Raw genomic sequence first — 14,017 nt, 5'->3', positions numbered from 1 at the left:
AACTCAGGAGGCAGAGGTTGCAGTGAGCCGAGATCGTGCCACTGCACTGCAGACTGGGCGACAAAGCAAGACTGTCTCAAAAAAAAACCAAAAACATACAAACAAACAAAAACAAACAAACAAAAAAATGATCACAAGGGATTACGCTGTGGGCTCTCACTTATTGACCACTAGCTACATGATGCCTGGATGGAGTCACTTAATTCCAAGGCGAATGATTAGGCACAGAGCTCCAGCCAAGCCGCCTGCTAGGCTCTGGCCACCATGTTCTGCCTGCCGGGCTCCACGGCCTCCCGGCACTTGAAACCGGACCGTATACATCACACCGTTTCAACACACTAGGCAGGTCTGATTGTAAGTTGCAGTTTCTTCCCAGACATTTCATAGCACTGTAATCTGGCAATGCCCTTCTCAACTCCCCAGGAGCCAATGTTAAGTGAAAGGGGATAGCAGGTAGAGATGAATTGTTGAAAAGTTTGGCAGGAAAAGAAGGAAATAATTTAGTGCTTGCTTTTTCTTAACCACATTTACTATATTACTTTCATCCTTTCAAAGGAAAATATTCTTTCTAGGTTAACGTTATTGCACATCTACTATGTATAAAGAGGCACTTGGTTCCGACGAGGCCTGATTCAGACATAAATGAGATATGATGCTTGCCCTAAAGTACAGCATTGGTGACATCTGCAAATAGTGATAAGCATTGCCAGCCCTGTACACATATTTTAATTAAATCTACAAATGAACATGATTAGTTTATTCTTTATCGATAGAAGGCTTATATATTTTTTCTAAATGTCATCTAATGCCACAAATTTACTTTAGGCTGTTCACATAGCTTTACATTGGGATGAAAATACTGATGTGATCACAGGCTTAAAACAGAAGACCTTCTATGGGAGACCCAACTGGAACAACGAGTTCAAGCAGATCGCCTACAGTCACCCCAGGTGAGGCAAGATCTTGCTCCTCTCCCTGCTGGGCTCTTCTCTGGAGAAACGCAAAGGTTGCTGGAGTGAAAAGTTAACCTGCAGGACTGTGCATCTCCATTAGAGACAAAACATCTACCTTAGAAAAGGTGGTCAATGGTATATTTCAGGGGCCACAAGCCTCTGCTGAACTGGCTCTTACAACCTCTGACAGTTATTGATTATGTTGCAATTTTTCACATTTAACCTCAATTTAAAGATGGTATTTCTTCAACTGCATATGCTTTCAAGACATCTTTGGTGGATGCAGTTGATCTCTAATTAGCCAACTGGAGAATTCACTCCTGTCCAACTGTACACTATCTAGCACATCTAGCAAAAGCAGAGAGAAAATGTTCGAAGACAAAGCAGGGATTTCGGGTGGTGGTTAAGGACCCAGCATCTGGCTGTAAATCCTGGCTCTGCCTTTACCACTGGTTGACCTTGGACAGGTTACCTACCCTGGTACTGTCTCCGTCTCCGCCTCTGCAAACTGCAGATAATAATAGTGCTTTCCTCCTAAGAGTCTGCAAGGATAAAATTAATGAATGCATGTAAGAGGCTTAAAACAGTGCTTTGTATGGAGTACACAAGAAGCACTAGCTGCTATCACTGCTATTATTATTTTTATTATCATTTCCATTATTACTCTTATTATTATCATTATATAATGAATTTCAATATAGAGAAGCAAGAGTACTTGTTCTGGGGCCACAAAACTGAAGTGAAGCCCGCACTTCCTGGTTCTAGAAGTTACTGGCTGTGTGACCTTGGACGAGACAGTTTATTTGAGCTTTTGCATCCCATTGAAAAATATGGATGATAACATCCATTCGCAGTTTTGTTTTCATAATGTAAATATACTTGTAGTATGGAGCACTAATGCAAACAGTTATCATTGTTGTGATGTCTCCTAAGTCAGTCTTTGCTTTGAACCTTCATTGTCTATGGCTCTTAAAAGTCAGCATGTCCTAATATTGTCTTCATTAAAGAACACTTTCCATGTTTGAGGAAAGATCTGAAGGCAGTGAAGGAGTGTGCCATGTGGGCAACTGGAGCATGTGCCAAGACCCTGAGGCAGGAGACATCGTTCCTGGCATGATCCTGGAACAGAGGAGGTGAGAGGGAGAGCAGCAAGAGTCAGACTGTAGGAGAAGTCACAAAGACAGCTGCGAGTCATCGTAAGACTTTGGATTTTATTCACAGAGGGGAAGGCACTTACAGGTTTGAGCAGTAGAGTGGCGTGGGATCATGCTGCAAGAGAAGGGAACGTGAGGGGCCTGGGACAGAGGTGGAGAGGCCAGAGAGGATCAGCAGTGTGGTGGTTTGGATTAGGGAGCTGCAGAGGAGGTCATGAGAAATTGTTAGATTCTGGGGTTTTTTGCAGGTTGAGCTGAACTGACTGTGGATGGGATGTGAGGTATGACTCAAGCTATTCAATAGAATGGAGTCCCCACTTACCATTTGGTGATGACATTAAGAGGAGCAGCTGGTTGGCAGACATGGAGTATCAGGAGTTCAGTTTTTGACATGTTTAGCTTATGAGGCCTGTCATACATCCATGTGGAGTTATGGAGTGGGCAGATGAATATAAGAAGCAAACGTTCAGGGGAGAAGTTCAGCCAGAGGTGTGAGCACATGGACTTTTTGGAGCCATGAAACTGGATAAGATGACCAGACGGGCAGATACAGATGGACAAGAGTTCCAAGGACTGCACTGTTGGAGGGTCAGGAAATAGACTATTGACAGGTCACAGAGTTTAATACGTGACACTCATATCTGCCTTAATAATCATGCCCCTTGGGTCTTCTATACCCTGACCTTCTTTCCATCCGCTTTCTCTGTATTGCACCAGTAAGAATACATTAAAGCCCACTAGGGTTCCTCTGACTGCTTCCGTATCCCCAGCGATTTTTCCATTGTCTTGCATCCTTCAAAGCCTCAGTCCTTGCATTTCTGCCTTGTGGGCTTCCTGCAGACACAGCGTGCTTCATTAAACTCTTTGTACTTCCTTCGTATTTGTTCTGCTTCACAGAGTACTTCTCTGGTGAATATTATTTATCTTTTGGTGATTTTGGCTGCTCCTTTTTTACATTTTTTTCACACTCTCTCTTTGCCAGAAAGATGCCATTTTCTTTTTTATCAGTGGTCATGGAATTCGTTAGACTCCCTGGACCAGCTATTTGAAGGATGTTAACGAGGAGGGAGATGTGGAAGGAGTGATCAGGTAGCCATCCAAGATTCATAACCATCTGATTCCAGTTGCCTTCTTCCCTGTGAAGTCACTCAGACCTCAACTGCCCTGTGCTCTGTGAGGCCCCTGCCAGACCTCTCTGCACCCTGCACCCAGCAACCTGCAGAGAAGCAGGAGTGTTTACACCCAGGGAAGAGAAGGTTTGAAGGCGTGCTTGTGGGGATTACTCCTGACTCGCATTGAGGCCAAGAGTACAGGCTTTCCAGCAAGAGACCCCAAGAAAAGCATGACTTCAAGCATACAGTTGGGGAGGGAGTGAGTGGAGCAGCTGCGCAACCTTGCAATCTTGCTCTTGCCCCATGGGGCTCATTCTGATGCTCCATAAGCTGTGGCAGTGGCCTTGGAGACTTTTCCAGGTGTCACTTCCTCATACCTCCTTGCTCCATTTTGCTTCTTGCCCTGACCCCAGGGGACATATGGCCTAGAATCCAGTTCTGGTTCTACCTTCTCTCCAAATGCGTGCTTCCAACCCATCCCGGCTTCTGCAGCCACAGAATCTGGTTCCTCTGAGCTCCTGCTCCACACCCAGCCCTGGCTCCCGGGCCCCCAGGGCTTCTGAGTCTAAATCACCACCCCCACCTCACACCCACCCAGAGCAGAGACGAGCTCATTTCATCTGCCATTTCCTTGAAAAGATTATAGGTAGAAACTAACAAAATATTACAAGCTGATATGAGAAAACTCGGGGGTTTTTTTTGTTGCTATTTTCTCCGTTAGGGGAAAAAAAACCCATATATATTCACTGATAAATGTTTTACATTCGGTTTTCAGTCATCATGGAATAAATGTTCTCACTTCACAGGCTTTGACGTGGACATCTATATCTTGGTTTTCGGTTCTTCTAGATAGTCTCAGTCTTTATTAGGATTGTCCCTTTTTGACATCTCACATGGCATTTGTTTATTTATGTATTTATTTATTTTTACACACAAAGCTTGCAGTCCAGTGGGGAAGGCCTTTAAAACCAAACTATTTAATTATCCCTCTTCCCTCCAAAAGGCATGAGCCAGGAACACGGAGCATCAAGAGACAAAGGATAAAACTGGGCTTGCACAAACTCTGCCCAGAAAATTATGTTACTCAGTGCTGAGAAGTGGGCCTGTCCAATTTTTTGCAGGGAGTAAAGAGCAATCAGTTTTAAGGTAGAAAAACTATATTACCATCACTTTCCCCGTTGCTAGTACCTTTCTAGAAGCCATAGTCAAAGTTAAGTGCAGAAACGTACTTAATGCTCAGCTGTATTTTGCAGCCCAGTAGCTATGCAAACTCTCTCTCCTTGATGGATGACTTCTCTTCCAGAGTAGACGAGGCCCCCAAGGTTTAGAATCACTGAATCAAACCTCTACAGCATACTTCCTAGTCCCCAATTTTTTGATATCATATTTGTAATAGCCTTAGACTCTAGAACATAGTAACTTGTTATATAGCTTCAAACATCCATGTCATTAATATTAGACACATGAAGGCAAAGTCAATCATTTTATCCCTGGAATGCCAGATCCCTGGGAAAAGACAAGCCTTTAGTCAAAAGCTTAGCACCACCCTATCAAAAGACTTTTAAAATGACCTCCTTAAAATAATTTTGTTTTCTGCTGTGTAAAAGGAGATTTATGTTTAATGAAGCTTTTAATGAAGAAATCTCGGAAAGAGAATGCCAATAAAATCTAATTTTTAAACAAGAAAATCTAATATTGAGAAGTATTTCAATATCCTGGCCTTTGTCCAGATATAAATGAAACACACAATCCAATTACTGTTCTGCACAAAGGACAAAGTAACATTAATTTTCCTCAGGATGGTTATTAAAGAGATAAACAGTATGTTTTCCCCTTATTATGTCAAGGATATGTTTGTTCCCAAGCCTGCTTGGCTACTCTTACAAGACAGTTCTGTCCTGTCGTTAGCTCATATCTTTTGGCAAAGATGGGTCAGAAGAAATCGGTGGATTTGTTAGTGGCCTCAGAAAGGGTTCTTTGTTCTTGAGGGCCTTTGAAGTAGGCTCTCAACCATTTCTATTCATCAGCGCGAAGCCGAGGATTCTCCGGACTCACTCTTTCAAAAATATTTACCTGTTCACTCAAAGCTGGAGTTTGTTCTTTTTCTAAGAAGGAGTTAAATCAAAAGAATAAAGTGAAGAGGGGCAAAAAGATTTTTTATAGAACATGAAAAACAGCACCAAAAATAAAGCTTGAAGGGAAGCAGATCAAAGAGAGTAGTACAAGCTATAAAGGAACCAGAAAATTGCAAAAATAACAGTAATAGAGAAACAAATTGATGGGCATCAAAATGAATACAAATAAGGAAGAGAGAAGAAAAATTAAAAATAGATCAAAGACTGACAGTAGAAAATGGAAAAGTGTGTTCTATTGTTTTTATTTGTAATTAATTTTGGTAATTATATTAGCTATATTACAAAAACACAAGTATAGTTTTGAAAGACAATCAACACATATTAAGTGGATGCATTATAAGCCTTTTATTAATATATTCAAATTCACATACGTGAAAATTGTATCTTATTTCAGTTAGACAAAGCACAGAAAAGTACTATAAAACAAAAACATTAAAAATTATTCTCCCAATTGAAATATAGTAGGCTAATTATATGCATTGACATCTATGTCTTACTAATCTAGAGAAAGTTATCTTTTTCAAAAATGGAAACTATATTGCATTTTTTGTAAACATTGTCAATATGTTCCCAAGCTTTAGGTAAATGTTCAGAAAATCGGGAAAATATTTCCAAGAAGGTAGACAGAATGAAAATAAAAATACCCTTGTCACATCTAGTTGCTTTTTTGATAAACACACATTGTACAGATACTCAGATTTCTGAATTTATGGATCAGTTGTTTTAAATTAATTGAATAAAATGATTTTCCATAGGCCTTAAATCTTCAATCTTACACTTCAGATAATATTTATAGTTTTCTACTTTCAACTTATCTGCTAATAACTTCACCAGGCCTTTTAGGTGTAAATTTGATGTAATTAATTACCATAAAAACTTTAAAGGTTTGGTCATTTATTTTTTTTTTTTTTTTGGTAACTTCAGTAGAAGTGTTTCTTTTAACTCTGAAGAAAGAAACAAAAAATGGAAGAGTACTACCATTTGTTAGAACAGTTTAACCCAACCTAACGATGAAGAAAGGTGTCAACTTACCATATGATTGGGGGCTTCTAATCCATATTGCATGAATGTATTTTAGACCACCCATTGTTTTCAGAAACGTGAAAATACCTTTATACTAAATTGAGTAAATGTGTCCATCTGGATCCACATTTGCTTGTGTACGCACCCTTCAATTCTCATTTGTATGTGCATATGTGCAAAATGTTTTAAAATGATATTTTTAACAAATTAGCATTCTGATTATAGCATACAGGGCCCTTTATCTAACAGGATATCCTAAACATTCATTATATGACTAAAATGTTCAGAATACTCAAAGAAATAGACTTAAATGGAAATACAACACATGATAAATTATAGCTTCATGGGAAAAATAAAGACACCATAAACTTATGATGAGGAAATTGTCAGCATATTCCCATAGTTCCTTCCCACGAGAGGGCATCAATCTCTCTGGTTAGAGCCAACTGAAGACTCAATGAAAATTGCTGAAATTACTCCATTTGTGGTAGGGGGAATTGGAGAGATGGGTGAGTACAGGATGGATTTATCATTATGCTGCAAAGTTTCTTCGATGGTACTACCTATCTATCAAATTATTAGTTTGGCAAAATATTTGGTTACTTATGCACGAAGGCATATATATGTTAGTGTTTTATTGGGGTGGGGGAAGGTTGGCACAATGGCTCTACCATTCCCTGGGATCGGATGCTACCAGTCAGCTGCTTTCATTTTTCTTCCCCATTTGACCATAAGCTTCTCAAGGGCTTACAGCTACAAGCAACTTTATCTATGCACCTCAGAGCCCAGCAAAATGGCCAGTATGTGCAAGTGGCAGCACCATGAGACCAATGAGGGAGCTGGGACAAGAGTCCGAACAGCACAGTTCTGGCTGCCAAAGAAAACAGAGCCTGTGGAGTGTGGGCAGGAGGAGAATCACCACAGTGAGCCTGGTTAGGGACATCTGCAGCAACTCATGAGCAACTGAGTAATTAGGACACAGAGAAAAGTAATGTCGTAGGCTGCTACAAATTAACTGGGAGATAGGTTAAAAAAAAAAAAAAAAAAAAAAAAGCTGGCCAGCACAATTATCATCTGTGGTTCTGAAAAAAGAAGGTGTTGTACAAAATATAATTATGTGATGAATCATTTGGAGGCATTTCTAATGAAAAACACTCACTAGAAAGGATTAACCAGAAGTTGTGTCCATTGTCTGATACAGAGTTTGTCGCTCTCATCTTCTTTCTAAGCCTCCATAAATCCACGGGAAGCTTCTGTTTATTGATTTTATTTGCAGAATGCACTCAGGGTATAAAGTAATTTGATTTTTTTAAAATGGGGTTTAGGGTCTGCCTCTACAGGGTTATAATTTACCAAGCATAAAAGCCAACACATAAAAACAAACATACAATTTAAGGAGAGAAGGGCTCACGGCAGCAGAACCTGGGAATTCAGCAAGGTGGTAGGATTACTCCTGGGCGCACCCACAAGCCCATTTATCTGCGGGGCTGAAATCTCCTGGTGGGTGATATTTTGGATGCCTTTCATGCATGGCATCACTGAACTGTTTTTTGAAAAATGCACTAACCCCACAGAGAAGAGCACAACAGTTATTTAGCAGACATAGAGAAGGAAAGGAGAATTTTCTTTATTGTTTATCAGAGCTAAAAATAATGCCGTGAATGTTAGCCATCTTTGCAGCTTGTGTAAAATTTGTCCTTTTCTCATCAAAGTCAGCAGCCCAGACTGATCAATGCCGTTAACGTTGCCCCCGATCCAGCTCCCCCATGCGTGTGCAAGCTCATGCATACTGTAAACTGAAGAATAGCACCTTGTGTTTTTATGCTTCTTTTGCAGAGAATCTCTTTTTAATTCCAAGGGATTGTGGGTAATTAAATTTCATAGAAGAATTTTTTCTTTACCAACCCCATTAGGGTTCTGTTGCACTTGTCCGTTGCCTCATAAAAGAAAAAAAAGGAAAGATGCCACATCTGTCCCTTAACTACTTTGCGTGGATTCTCTGCCTTGTGATTCACAGTATGCATTTGTGACAAGAAATTCTCCATACTTGGAGTCATAAATGCCGAGAAGAGTAAGCCAGGCAAGCAGAAGAATGCTGTATGTGGGAACGGTGATTCACAGAAAGCCAGTGAAGGGCTGACCTTTCCACCTTAGCAGAAAGTAGATAATAAACAGCCTTTGTGAAACTTTTTGGTGATTGCATCACCATGGCGGTTATGGCCCCTGAGTAAAGTGTGGACTTAGCTGTGCAGTGTGATAGCCACAACTTCAAAAGAGGCAGGGGAGCTGTGAACTGCTGGGGACACCAGTAGAACACCGGGCAGCAGCAATCAGAATCCTTTGAAATGGAGTCTTAAAGGCAGAGCATCAAAGGGCACCATCAGGTTTGCAGTTACTGTCGCTGCAAACGAAAGGGCAGTCTTAGCCTGTTGGAGTGGGCCAGTGGGCAATCTCTTTGGTGACATCTACACTAATGGAAAAATATCACCACCCATAACAGCATCTTTGAAAATAGATGCAAGGATACCTCTGGGCATCAGACACAAAGCAAAGCTGTGACTCCTCACTGGGAAGGGTCTCACCTGACCCATCTACCATTCAAAATGTTTCAGTCCAGAGCTCAAAAATCTAGTGCTGATCTCAGTAAGTCCACATACTCACCTCTGTGTCAACACCCCGCACCGCATCTTCTGTTCAGCTTCACGGAACAGGCAGACACCAATAGTCATCACATGGGAAAATAACATTAGGAAGCTAGCAGCTCCTGAGAGCGCACCGTGTGCCAGACACAGGACCAGCAGCCAGACCTGCAATGTCTTGCTTAATCCTCACAGAGATTCTAGGAGGTAGATTCTATAATTCTCCCCATTTTATAGATGAGAAACTGGGGGCTTTCTGAAGGTAATTAACATGCCCAAAGTTACCCAGCAACGAAGTGGTGGAGCCAAGAGCACTCCTAACCATTGCCTTTCATTTCCATAAACACCTCAAAATCTCTTCATTAAGCCATAAACTCATACTTTTCTGTGGGAAATATTTTCTGAAAAATTACTTTCTCAAATTTAGCCATGGGAATGGTTTCTTTGAAAGCAGTACTGCTACATTTTAAACATATTGTCATTTGTAAATTAAGCCATTGATAAATTCCTTTGAAGCTGGAGTTTGAAATGCAGTGGAACCATCAATTTCTACTGTGGATGTGATGGTCCTGGAACACACAATTAAAATGTGGCTATGATACATGGTAGAGAATCATGTTAACATATAAGCTAAGAAAAAATAGGCTATATAGACACTTTCAGCAAGATCTATGTCTGAAGAAACAGAGATGGTATAGGGAGCTGGTCCTGAAGCCCAAAGAATGTCTTGATGACAGTGTTTCTCAAAGTGTGGCTCACAGGGCGATCTGCCTCAACATCACCCGAGATCCTTACTAAACATGCATTCCTTGACTTCAAGCCTAGCAATCTACATTTTAACAATCTGCCTAGATGATTTTATGCACAGCAAAGCTTGAGAAGTTTTGATCCACACTAGAGTAACCAATTCAGCTTATGCTAGAAGTTGGAAAAAATGCTACAAAGAATAGTAATATTCAACACAAGAGAAAAAAGACACAGTCTCTGAAAATCTCTATAGAGAGACTGATGCAGCCCAACTTCCAAAAACAACTTTGAACCCCAGCATGAATGTGGTGTTTACATATAAACTAAGTCACAAGGCATTTGAGCAGCTCTGGGATAGTCACTATATGCAGGAAGTATCTCTTTGACACAGTTTTCTGAAATGTCAAGATTAGAGGTGACAATGTTTGGGTGATTGTATTATCAGCAATGTCACGATTAGAAATGACAGTGTTTGGGTGACTGTATTCTCAGCAATGTCACGATTAGAGACGACAATATTTAGGTGACTGTCTTATCAGCAATGTCAAGATTAGAGATGACAATGTTTGGGTGACTGTATTATCAGCAATGTCAAGATTAGAGATGACAGTGTTTGGGTGACTGTCTTATCAGCAATGTCAAGATTAGAGATGACAATATTTGGGTGACTGTCTTATCAGCAATGTCAAGATTAGAGATGACAATATTTGGATGACTGTCTTATCAGCAATGTCAAGATTAGAGACAACAATATTTGGGTGACTGTTATCAGTAATGTCAAGATTAGAGACAACAATGTTTGGATGACTGTCTTATCAGCAATGTCAAGATTAGAGATGAGTGTTTCGGTGACTGTATTATCAGCAATGTCAAGATGAGAGATGACAGTGTTTGGGTGACTGTATTATCAGCAATGTCAACATTAGAGATGACAGTGTTTGGGTGACTGTATTCTCAGCAATGTCAAGATTAGAGATGACAATGTTTGGGTGACTGTGTTATCAGCAATGTCTTTTTCTTTTTCAGCTCTCCCTTCTGGCCTTCTTTGAAAATTAAAATAATTCCAACAGGAGAAATTAATTAAATTGCTATTACTGTAGCATAAATTTTACTATCTATAAAAAGGCAGGGCTGAACAAGATATTAGTAATAACTAACCTTTTCAAAACCCTTTTGAATGTATTATCTCATCTTGCTTTTGATAAAACACACAAAGCAGTCCTTATCATCTTTTACAGATGCAGAAACTGAGGTATAGTGACTTGCCCAAGACCACGCAGATACTACTCAGCAAAGCCATTTAGCCACTCATTCAGCAAATGTGTGTTGATTGTCCACTGTATGCACTGTTTCAGGTGCTGGAATAAAACAGATCAGGTTTATGTTCTCAGGAAGTTTACATCTGGTCACGTATCCAAGGAGACATGAATCAAGGTCACCTGGCCAAAAAGCCTGGTGTATCAAAATCCCTCTGTATCAAAACCCCTCAACAGTCTCATGGCCGCTTTCATGCCTCAGTCTTCTCGGTTCCACCTCCCTGATTAGTTCAGGGGAGGATACTGAGAACCTGGGAGAGAGCATGGTGCTGAAAGCAGGTAGAAAAAAAGAATCTAAGAAAAAAAGACATAGAGGGAGAAAGGGAGAAAAATAAATAAGTAACCTCATAGTCACAACCACTTCACTAATCTTATTGTCTTGGCTTCTGGCTGGCCTTGCCTCCAGGTGACATTTTCTTTCCTTTTCTTACCCCTACTGCAGCAGCAGCATTGGCGTGTTCTTCTGTGGACCTAAAGCTCTCTCAAGGACCCTTCAAAAGATGTGCCGCTTGTATTCATCAGCTGACCCCAGAGGTGTTCATTTCTATTACAACAAGGAGAGCTTCTAGACTTTGGAGGTCAAGACCAGGCATTGTGTAAGTGGCTGCAATCATATAGGTCAGGGATTGGGAAACTCTTCCCACAAGACACCAAATAGTAATCATTTGAGGCTCTGTGGGCTGTATGGTCCCACTCTCAACTCCTGAACTCTGCCATTGTAAAGTGCCAACATTGCCACAAACAATAATGTCAATGAATGGGCATAGTTGTGTTCCAGTAATATTTTACTGATGGACACTGAAGTCACATTTCATATAATTTTCTTGTATCATGAAATTTTTACAAATTGTAAAAGTCACTTTTCGCACATCGACCATCCACATAGTCAGGGAGAGGGCTGGATTTGGCCTGTGGGCCAGAGCTTGCTGACCCCTGGCATAGGCTGTCTTTCCCAAACTTGTTTCCACGCCCAACGTTACATCCAACATGGAGACTTATGCTGCTGCTTGGCTTGAAGTTTCCTTTAGAAATCATTTCAAATTTTCATTTCCCTGATGGCAGAGACCCACAACTTATATCCAAACCTGATCTTTTCTGCTTTAAACTGAAGCTCCTTTTGTGCTTTTGTTCATCCTCTGTAGACCACAGAAATCACCAACGGAGGTTATCTTTCAGAAAAGTCCTTTAGATACTTGAAAATGATAATCAAATCATCCCTTTCCTATCCCTTTTCTGGTCCAAACAATACTAAATTCTTAACCTTTTGGCCTAGGATATATATCAAGCCCTTCTATCACCTTGTTGCTCTTATTCAAATTCACTTCCATTTCTTCATATCCTTTTAAAATGCATTGAGAAGCGTGACTAGTATTGAGCAGAAGAGGGACTTTCTTAGAGCTTATATGCCATATATTTACAAACAAATTCTATGTTTTCTTTTCTTCCTTCTTTCTGCCTTCCTTCCTTTCCATCTTCCTTTCATATTTCTTTCTCAATCTCTTTTAACAAATACTTTTTATTCTACCACATTTTGGTCTGTGGTCTTCTTAACACTTACACTCCTACTCAACTTCTGCCCCACAAAATAACTGAAATTGTTTCTTTAATTCCCACTGTGCCGTCTTTCTATACTATGCAACTATTTTACTCCCAAGATGTTCGCAAAGTATTCCTCACATCTTATAATTCTTGCTACTAATATTGATTAATTTTTTAGAATTTTTCTAATATTTCAAGATTGTTTTGAAGTTTAGCCCCAGACACTAATACTGGTATGTAGTTTGTAATATCTACATATTTCACTGATAATATCTCAAATCTTTTGTTTAGATTTTCAATCACGTTATTGACTCCAAAGAACTCCACCAGGAATTCCTGTGATGGCCTGTTGATATGAGCTCCCAGTCGGAAACTGGTGAACAATAATTAACTACTGCAAACAGTACACCATACCATACCTCGTTAGCTTATAAATAACATGTCATATACAACAACACAGAAACTTTTACTGAAATTAAAATATATTATGTTTCTCAAAGGCTTCTTATCTTTGTGGACTGCCATTCTGCCATAAAAGAGAATTAAATTGATCTGGCATGATGTGTTTTGACAAAGGCAGCCTCTTAAGCTCTTCTAAGTAGTTCTAAATTATAAATTGATCACTTCTTTTACTTTATCCTCAGATTTTTATGTTGACCTGATGCTTTCTATTATATTAATATTGATTTTATAAGTTAGGAATATTCCATTCATGTCTAAAAAAATTATTTCTACTATCTCTGCATTGGAATTTCTCAGTAACTTGAGGTATTACTTGATGCATATAATTCAAACTCTCCTAATTTGAATAGAACCAATCTTTCTGTGTAATTATTTCCCCATTTGAGTTTAGTTCAGCCTTTGCAACCAGAAATTTCTATAGTCAAATCTAATCTTTACCTTAGTCATGTTTAATTATTACTTTTCTTTCTCTGTCTACTTGAAAATAAAAGTACTTTTCTTGGTCATCTAATTTTGTCTAGTAAATTAGAACATACCTGCCCGTAAACACAGATTTTGCCACTTTTTTTAATCTCTGGGGATGCTGTTTGCACCCCCTTTTGTGTTTTGACCTTTATGCTACTTCCCTGCAAACTATGTAGAATCAAACCTATCCAGACACAAGAAAATACAAAAGTCAATAGGTTTCTTTAATGCAGCAATGACCAAATAGAAAATGTGGAATTTAAAATTGAAATCGTCTCTTCAAAACAGAAACAAAAATCTGGCAAACCTGTAAGTTCATTTAAGAAGAATTATACAACACGATTTGATAAATAAACATGCAATTCATAGGCAGACATTTTTAAATGGATAGAAATAGCACGTTTCTAAATAGGAATATTAAACATACTAAAGTTACAAATTTGTCCCAAATTAATTAATGGTCAAGTGAAAT

The 14,017-nt window shown here is 39.5% G+C and overlaps 1 protein-coding gene across 1 annotated transcript in view; it reads left to right on the top strand.

Annotated features, from left to right (window-relative positions):
* Nucleotides 1–13,116, top strand: part of NOX3 (NADPH oxidase 3) — a 64,515-nt gene extending 51,399 nt beyond the window's left edge. The window contains exons 12-14 of the mRNA XM_011976420.1: nucleotides 826–950; nucleotides 11,522–11,675; nucleotides 12,910–13,116. Coding sequence (XP_011831810.1) covers nucleotides 826–950; nucleotides 11,522–11,648 — 252 coding nt within the window. The 3' untranslated portion in view covers nucleotides 11,649–11,675; nucleotides 12,910–13,116. The remainder of the gene's footprint in view (nucleotides 1–825; nucleotides 951–11,521; nucleotides 11,676–12,909) is intronic.
* Nucleotides 13,117–14,017: the final 901 nt, after the last annotated feature.

The sequence above is a fragment of the Mandrillus leucophaeus genome, unplaced genomic scaffold (assembly GCF_000951045.1).
Source record: "Mandrillus leucophaeus isolate KB7577 unplaced genomic scaffold, Mleu.le_1.0 Scaffold166, whole genome shotgun sequence".
NCBI classification, from domain to species: Eukaryota; Metazoa; Chordata; class Mammalia; order Primates; family Cercopithecidae; genus Mandrillus; species Mandrillus leucophaeus.
The sequence above is the reverse complement of the archived record's forward strand: the minus strand, read 5'-3'. Positions and strand labels throughout refer to the sequence as shown.